This window comes from Rhinopithecus bieti, unplaced genomic scaffold (genome assembly GCF_001698545.2).
Source record: "Rhinopithecus bieti isolate Rb0 unplaced genomic scaffold, ASM169854v2 scaffold_44159, whole genome shotgun sequence".
Taxonomy (NCBI): Eukaryota; Metazoa; Chordata; class Mammalia; order Primates; family Cercopithecidae; genus Rhinopithecus; species Rhinopithecus bieti.
The window spans coordinates 228,745-237,292 of NW_016818573.1; the positions used below are offsets into that span (position 1 = coordinate 228,745).

At 54.0% G+C, this 8,548-nt stretch overlaps 1 protein-coding gene across 2 annotated transcripts in view; it reads right to left on the reverse strand.

Annotated features, from left to right (window-relative positions):
- FOSL1 (FOS like 1, AP-1 transcription factor subunit) overlaps nt 1-6,696 on the reverse strand; it is a 10,179-nt gene extending 3,483 nt beyond the window's left edge. Inside the window, exons 1-2 of one of the 2 annotated variants that reach the window (XM_017857184.1) lie at nt 6,010-6,696; nt 2,401-2,598 (exon numbers count right to left, since the gene is read on the reverse strand). In XM_017857184.1, the coding sequence (XP_017712673.1) occupies nt 2,401-2,598; nt 6,010-6,108 (297 nt within the window). In that variant the 5' untranslated portion in view covers nt 6,109-6,696. The remainder of the gene's footprint in view (nt 1-2,400; nt 2,599-6,009) is intronic. The other variant, XM_017857183.1, reaches the window with a different exon arrangement.
- Between the last annotated feature and the right edge of the window lie 1,852 nt (nt 6,697-8,548).

Here is an 8,548-nt window from a genome sequence, read left to right on the forward strand (position 1 = left end):
TTTTTTTTTTTTTTTTTTTTTTTAGACAGAGTCTCACTCTTTCCCAAGCTGGAATGCATTGGCCTGATCTCGACTCACTGCAACCTCCATATACTGGATTCGAGTGATTCTCATGCCTCAGCCTCCCAAGTAGCTGGGATTACAGGCATACACCACCACACCTGGCTAATTTTTGTATTTTTAGTAGAGATGCGGTTTCACCATGTTGGCCGGGCTGGTCTTGAACTCCTAACCTCAGGTGATCCACCCTCCTCAGCCTCCCAAAGTGCTGAGATTACAGGCATGAGCCACTGTGCTCAGCCTTTTTTTTTTTTTTGTGGTGACGGGGTCTTGCTGTGTTGCCCAGGCTGGTCTGGAACTCCTGGGCTCAAGGGATCCTCCTGCATTGGCCTCCTAGAAAGCAGGATTACCAGCAGGAGCCACCACACCTGGCCTCTTTTTTTTTTTAAACATAGATTTTTTTTTTTTTTTTTTGAGACGGAGTTTCACTCTTGTTGCCCAGGCTGGAGTGCAATGGTGTGATCTTGGCTCACTGCAACCTCCACCTCCCAGGTTCAAGCGATAATCCTGCCTCAGCCTCCCTAGTAGTTGGAGCTGGGATTACAGGCATGTGCCACCATGCCCAGCTAATTTTTTTGTATTTTTAATAGAGACGGTGTTTCTCCATGTTGGTCAGACTGGTCTCAAACTCCTGACCTCAGGTGATCCCCCTCCTTGGCCTCCCAAAGTGCTGGGATTACAGGCGTGAGCCACCGCGCCCGGCCTGTTGTTGTTGTTGTTGTTGTTTTTTTTTTTTTGAGACAGAGTCTCGCTCTGTCGCCCAGGCTGGAGTGCAGTGACGTGATCTCAGCTCAGTAGCTGGGACTACAGGCGCCCGCCACCTCGCCCGGCTTTTTGTATTTTTCAGTAGAGAGGGGTTTCACCATGTTAGTCAGGACGGTCTCAATCTCCTGACCTCACGACCTGCCCGCCTCAGCCTCCCAAAGTGCTGGGATTACAGGCGTGAGCCACCACACCTGGCCTTAAACATAGATTCTTAACCCAACTTTCCATGAAAAACTGAAGCCCACGGAGGATAACTTGCTTATGGTTCCAGAGTAGGACTTAGAACCCATAGAACCCACTCACTCTATTCCACATTGAGTGACAGGCCAGATGAGTGAGACCATTTTGCCGAAAGGATCCAACTCACAGCTCACAGCCCTACCTGGAGAACCCAGGATCAAAGGGTCACCCGCAGAACCAGGCTGAAGGAAGGATGCACAAGAGGGTTTACCCCTGGCCCGCTTCTGTGGCTGACACCACAGTCCCTCCTCACCACAAAGGCCAGACATCCTGTTCTGGGAAACCTGTCCCTGGCTATCTCTCATCTTTCCCAGGGCCCTAACCTCTCTCCCCATCCTCTACCTGCCAACCAAGCTTTTTAAACTCATCCCCTATAGTCTCCCACACCAAAATGTCCCACGGAGAGGAAAGAGAGCCACTCCTTTAAAGACTCGCCATTCACTTATTTTGGTAAGGGCTTTGGGGAGCCAATAATTCTCAGTTAGCTCTACTTTGAGCCTTCTGTTAGCTCCCAGTGAGACAGAGTGGCTTGGTGATTAGTTTTGGGGGTTTTATTTTATTTTGTCTTTTTCGGTAGAGACAGGGTCTCTCTATGTTGCCCAGCCTAGTCTTTAACTCCTGGCCTCAAGTGATCCTCCTGCCTAGGTCTCTCAAAGTGCTGGGATTACAGGCATGAGCTACTGCACCTGGCCTTGGCTTGGTGGTTAGGATCTGACTTCAGAGTTGGATAGACCTGGAGCCAAGGCCAGTTCTGTGCCATTACTCACTACTTGTGTGATCTTGGGCAAGTGACTACCCTTCTGTGCCTTCATTTCCTTGGTGGAAGATGGGGAAAACCAGGGTACATTCCCCAGAAGATTTCTTGAGGATTAAATGAGACAGGGAAACTGAGACTGAGGGAGTAGCTGAAGGGAACCCTCTTGTTCCTGTTCTCTCCCAGACAACATAAGCGTCCCCTCTATGCATGTTGGTAGGTGGAGCCCCCCTCGCCATTCCATGTGCGCACGTTACATGTTCTTACCTCCACCTCCATCCTTGCTCCTGCCATCCCTCTCTACCTGGAATGTACTTTCCTTCCTCTCTGCCTCTGCCAGTCCTACCCATCCTTCTAGGCTAATATGCCACCTTTTCCAGGAAGCTTTCCCTGATCCAGAAGTGACTGTTGTATCCTCTGGGCCTCCCGTGGGGCTCCTATCACTTTCAGCCTTGGGCAGTAGTCACCTATAGCCTACCTTACTCTCTCCTAACCCTATGTTCTCCTTTCTGGCAGGAGCTTCTCTGCACTCTAGCACTCCTGGGTGGAGTCGGAACCACTGCAATGCCTCTGTGCCTTACCTGTTCACAAGGTCTTCGACGTACCCCTGGAGGCGGCCCCAGGGCCCGAATGACTCCTGGCCGGGGTTGTGGGGGGCTGTACTGAGGGTAGGTCAGAGGCCTGGGGTAACTGCTGGGCCCCAGGAAATGAGGCTGTACCATCCACTGCAGCTCCTGACTGCCACTCATGGTGTTGATGCTTGGCACGAGGTGGAACTTCTAAGGAATAAGAAATGGAAGGCCACAGATGAGGTCCGTGTGGATTGAGGGGCTTCCACTGGGCAGAGGCTACACTGCTGTTTACCTTCAATGTACAGGCTAGCTCTGAGAACAGAAAGAACACAGCCTGGCAGTCAGAGACTGACCTGGTGGCAAATCCCTGCTCATAAGCTGTGTGGTTTTGGGCAGGTCACGTAACCTTTCTGTGCCCCCGTTTCCCCATTGGAGCTAACATTTATAAAGTATAAACTGCCAGGAACTGTTCTAACCACTTTATAAATACTGACTCATATCATTGGCACAGTAGTATCTTCATTTTCTTTTCTTTTTTCTTTTTTTTTGAGATGGAGTCTCACTCTGTTGCCCAGGCTGGAGTGTGATCTTGGCTCAACTGCAACCTGTGCCTCCCAAGTTTGAGTGATCCTCCTGCCCCAGCCTCCCGAGTAGCTGGAATTACAGGTGTGCACCACCTCGCCCAGCTAATTTTTGTATTTTTAGTAGAGACAGGGTTTTACCATGTTTGCCAGGCTGGTCTCCAATCCCCAACCTCAGGTGATCCACCCGCCTTGGCCTCCCAAAGTGCTGGGATTACAGGCTTGAGCCACCACACCCAGCCTAGTATCTTCATTTTCAGACAGGAGAACAGTTGTCCACAGACACAGAGCCAGTGAGTAGGAAACAGTATTTGAGCCCAGCAGCTGGTCTCTTACCACTCTTGCACCTGTTTGCACGAAGAAGATAATTACAGCTCCCATCTCATGGGGAGGCTGTGAGAATCAAGTGAGACAATGTGTGCGACAGTCTGGTAAGTGGCAGGTGCCCAGTGCTGAGGGGCTGAGGCAGGAAAGAGTCACTTCTGTGGGTTCAGGCCATCCCAGTGCTTTTTTTTTTTCTTGAGACAGGGACTCACTCTGTTGCCCAGGCTGGAGTGCAGTGACCTGCGGGCTCAAGCAATCCTCCCACTTTAGCTCCTAAGTAGCTAGGACTACCGACGTGCACCACCACATTTGTTTTTTTTTTTTTTTTTTTTTTTTTGAGACAGAGTCTTGCTTTGTTGCCCAGGTTGGAATGCAGTGGCTTGATCTTGGCTCACTGCAACCTCCACCTCCCTGGTTCAAGCAATTCTCCTGCCTCAGCCTCCCAAGTAGTCCCAAGTAGCTAGGACTACAGTCGCCCACAACTGTGCCTGGCTAATTTTTGTATTTTTAGTAGAGATGGGGGTTTCACTATGTTGGCCAGGCTGGTCTCAAACTCCTGACCTCAGGTGATCCACCCGCCTTGGCCTCCCACAGTGCTGGGATTACAAGCATGAGCCACCGTGCACGGCCTGGCTAATTTTTAAAAAAAATTTTTTTGTAGAGACAGGGTCTCACTAGGTTGCCCCAGGGTGGTCTCAAATTCCTGAGCGGAAGCAGTCCACCCACCTCAGCCTCCCAAAGTGTTGAGATGACAGGCTTTAGCCACCTGGCATGGCAGGCTGTCCCAATTCTAATCTCAGCTCTCAGCTACTTACTGCCTGTGTGACCATGGGCAAGTTATTTAACCTCCATGTGCCTCAGTTTCCTCATTTTTAATATTGTTACAGGTGAAGATTACAGGATTTCATTGATGTTAAGAAGTACCATTTAATACCTCTGAAATCATAGTTTAATTGGCAATTTAAAAAATTTTAGTGGACTAGGCAAGGTGACTCACACCAGCATTTTGGGAGGCTGTGTAGGATCACTTGAGCTCAGGAGTTCGAGGTCACACTGGGCAACACAATGAGACTTCATTTCTACAAAAAAAATTTTAAAAATTAGCTGGGTGTGGTGGTGCGTGCCTGTGGCCAGGTCGCTTCCCAGCTAGGATCTCAGTAGGATTGCTTGAGCCCAGGAGGTTGAGGCTACAGTGAGCTGAGTTTGTGCAACTGCACTACAGCCTGGGCAACAGAGGAAGACCCTGTCTCAAAAAAGAAAAGAAAAGAAAAGAAAAGAAAAGAAAAGAAAAGAAAAGAAAAGAAAAGAGAGAGAAAGAGAAGAAAAGAAAGAAGGAAAGAAGAAAGATGGGAGGGAGGGAAAGGAAGGAAGAAGGATAGAAGGAAGAAGGAAGGAAGGAAGGGAAGAAGGAAGGAAGGAAAGGAAGGAAGGAAGGAAAGAAAAGAAAAGAAAGAAAGAAAGAATATTAGTAGCATAAAGTTATGGTGGGTTTTTTTCAATCGATGAGGTCTTCGACTCCGTGAAATACGGTAAATGATGTGGCAAGCACCCAGCACGACGTCCCTGTTCCCATTCTATCAACCAGTTATCTGAGGAGTGGGTTGGGATGGGGCTCAGTGTTCTAGGAGAAGTGGGTTCGAGCTCTGCCGCTGGGCCCTGGGTGTGGGCGCCCGATCGTCCGGGAAGAGCCCCACAAGCCCAGGCAAGTCCCGACAGCAGTAGCCCGAGCCCAAGCGCTGCGGGCCCGGCGGCCCAGTGACCCCAGTTCCGGGTCCAAGGCACCGCCGGCGGCATCTCCCACTCCCGAGGTTGTCCGGGGCCCGGGCCGCTCCGGGCCAGGAAGGGAGGGGCGCCCCGGGTGACTCAGCCGCCGTGACTCGGCCGCCGTGACTCGGCGGAACGGACGCCCCTCCTCCCCTCCCCTGCCGACACGTGCTCGCAGCCCCTCGACAGGAAGCGGGCACCTGCAGCGTCCCGGGTGCCCCCGGCGGGCAGCGGGCGCCGTTAAGGGCCGGGAGCGGGGTCACGAGAGTCGCCCGCAGCCTGACCCCGCGCACGTCCCGGAACCTCGAGGTCTCTATTCGCCGCATTCGGCAAAGGGGTCGAGGGCCGGTCTCCGGGGACCTGGCAGATTCCACTGCCCGGACCCCCCAGGGCTCCCCAGGCGGAGAAACGATAGGGACTTGGCGACGGAGGGGCGAAGGACAAACAGACAGACGGACACGCGGACGGTGGCAGACCGGGCCGGGACTTCCATCCTGGCCCAGCTGCTCTACCGACGGATCCCGCCTCTGTCCCGTGTTGGGACATCTCACCCCGGCCCAGACTCCAGATCCCAGGAATTCAGCCCAAGGCGAAGAGACCCTCTGAGCCGTCGGGGCGGCCAACCCAGGCGCCCACGGCCCTTCTGAAGCAGGTTGGACGCAGAAGTCAGAGGTGGGCAGGAGGAGAGAAAGCGGGCAAGGAGACAGAGGCACGGACGCGGACTGCAAGGGAGAAGGGGGCGGCTGGGAGAAGGGGAGTTCGCGGGTCTTTGCCGCCCGCTGCGCAGTGGGGGCAACTGGCCCCGGACGGCGAGGGGCAGGATCCTCGCCCCGGCCCCCAGCCCGGCCCAGACTCCGCTTCCCGGCTCCAGTCCCGGAGTGTGCGGCAGTTGACCCGGCCTCCCACGCGCCGTCCTCCCGGAGGACCCCCGGCGTCGGGCCCCTCTCACCTGCTGGGCTGCCTGCGCTGCGGCCGGGTGCTGCGCGGGGCCGCCATACCCGCCGCCGTTCCCGGAGCTCGGGCCTGGTTCCCCGAAGTCTCGGAACATCCCCGGGGCTGGCGGCTTCGCGGGGTCCACGGCTGCTGGGTTCTGACTCACCCGCGCCGTGCGGAGTCTTCTTTTTATGAATGAAAAGTTCTCGGGCTGAACCACTGCGACCGCGGGGGGTGGGGGCGTTGCAGCGGCGCGGTCACCTCCAGGCTCCACCCGCGAGACGCGCAGCCTTGGCCCGTCGGTCCCGAACTTGGCGACGCCTCCCCCAGTCCGGCGGCAGCCTTTTCACTGGGATGGGCCCGGCTCGGCGTTCCCCGGTGGCTGCGGGCCCGCCCCCCTGACGTAGCTGCCCATACATGGTGCAACTTCCTCGCCGCGCCCAGGTGGAGCCCCGGGTTCCCCCGCGGACTGACGCACCTGCCCAAGCCCGCGCACCGCCCCAGCCCTCTCGCGGCCTGGGCTAGCGTCCGTTTCTGCTCCCACAAAATAGCGCGAAAGAATCACATCTCTAGGAGCCACGCCATCCGCCACCCAAAGCTTCGTGGAGTGAGATCTTTCCACTGGCCTTGTTTTAAGGCTTCGAGTATATGAAAAGTGAATAAATGACAAACCAGGGTTACAAAAATGGTGGCATATTTTATTTTACTTTATATTTTTGAGACAGGGTCTCTGTCACCCATGCTGGAGTGCAGTGGCCCGATCTCGGCGCACTGCAGGCTCAACTTCCTGAAGTCAAGGGATTCTCCTACCTCAGCGCCCCCTCCAAGTAAGTGGGACTACAGGCACGCGTCACCATGCCCCGGGAATTTGTGTGTGTGTGTGTGTGTGTGTGTGTGTGTGTGTGTGTGTGTGTGTGTTTTGAGGCGGAGTCTCGCTCTGTCGCCCGGACTGGAGTGCAGTGGCCAGATCTCAGCTCACTGCAAGCTCCGCCTCCTGGGTTTACGCCATTCTCCTGCCTCAGCCTCCTGAGTAGCTGGGACTACAGCGCCCGCCACCTCGCCCGGCTAGTTTTGTATTTTGGTAGAGATGGGGTTTCACCGTGTTAGCCAGGATGGTCTCGATCTCCTGACCTCGTGATCCGCCCGTCTCGGCCTCCCAAAGTGATGGGATTACAGGCTTGAGCCACCGCGCCCGGCCAATTTTTGTGTTTTTTGTAGAGATTGGGTCTTGCTTGCCGTGTTGCCCAGGCTGGGTGGTATATTTTAAATGTTTATGATAAGGTAATGCTTTGAACTAACCACACATACAATGCAATATACTGTATTACTCAGGATAATTTCAGGAACCATAACGAGCTTTAATTCAGGGCCACTACAGGTGTCCTGTGGTCTGATAAACGCCATCTTCTTTGCTGTCAGTGCCTTTCGGAGGCTGTGTGGCCACCAGTCTTGTTTGGAGAGTATGTCAAAGGCAAGTGAATGTGAGGCCATGGCCAAACGTGCTTGGGAGGCAGGTATCATCCTCATCCCTGTTTTACAGATGGGGAAACTGAGGCTAGGAGATGCTGAAATGAATTGCTCAAGGTTGCTAAGCGAGTAGCTGGCACAGGTTGCCAAGTCACAGCCATGGGCGCTCCAAGCCCAGGCTCAGCCAAGATTTTTCAAAGCCCTTACACCTTCACAGACACCTTGTTGCACATCCAGAATGTCAGTGCTAGGTACCATCCCAAAGCCCTTCTCTGATTACTTCCATCTATAGATGAGGAAACTGAGGTCCAGATGGAGTACTGAGCTGCCAGTTGTCACATGACTACAGAAAGAGGGCTGGGGCCAGGGGTGGTGGCTCATGCCTGTAATCCTAGCACTTTGGGAGGCCAAGGCAGAAAGAACCATTGGAGACCCCATCTCTACAAAAAATTAAAAATTTTTACCGGGCGCGGTGGCTCACGCCTGTAATCCCAGCTCTCAGGGAGGCAGAGGCGGGAGGATAGCTTGAGCCCAGGAGTTCGAGACCTGCCTGGGTAATATAGCGAGATCCCGTTCTCCACAAAAAGGAAAAAAAAAAAAAGACAAAAAAAATTTTTTCCGGACATGGTGGTACTCCTGCCTTGTGGTCCCAGCTATTCTGGAGGCTGAGGAGGGAGGATGGCTTGAGCCAGGGAGGTCAAGGCTGCGGTGAGCTATGACTGTGCCACTGCATTCCAGCCTGGGGGACAGAGCAAGACTCAAAGTAAATAGATCAAGAGGGCTGGGCTCTCCTGCTTCTCCATCGGTCCTTCCATTTCATCAGCTCTAGCTTTTCCCTCTGGGCTACTTTCCTTGGGAACACAGGGCAGTCTGTGGGTGCACTCGGTACTTAGGGCCAGGAAGGCCTGTTTGACCCCGGGGGTTCTAGTCCCAGAGCTACCATTTTCTGTCTGTGTGACACTGGGCAGGTCACCCTCCCTCAATTGGGCCTCGCTGCTGATCTCATGGAGCTGTTGTGGGATCAAATGAGATCACAGATGTGAAAGTGCTTTGTAAGCTGTAAAGTGTTGTGCACTCAGAAAGTCGTT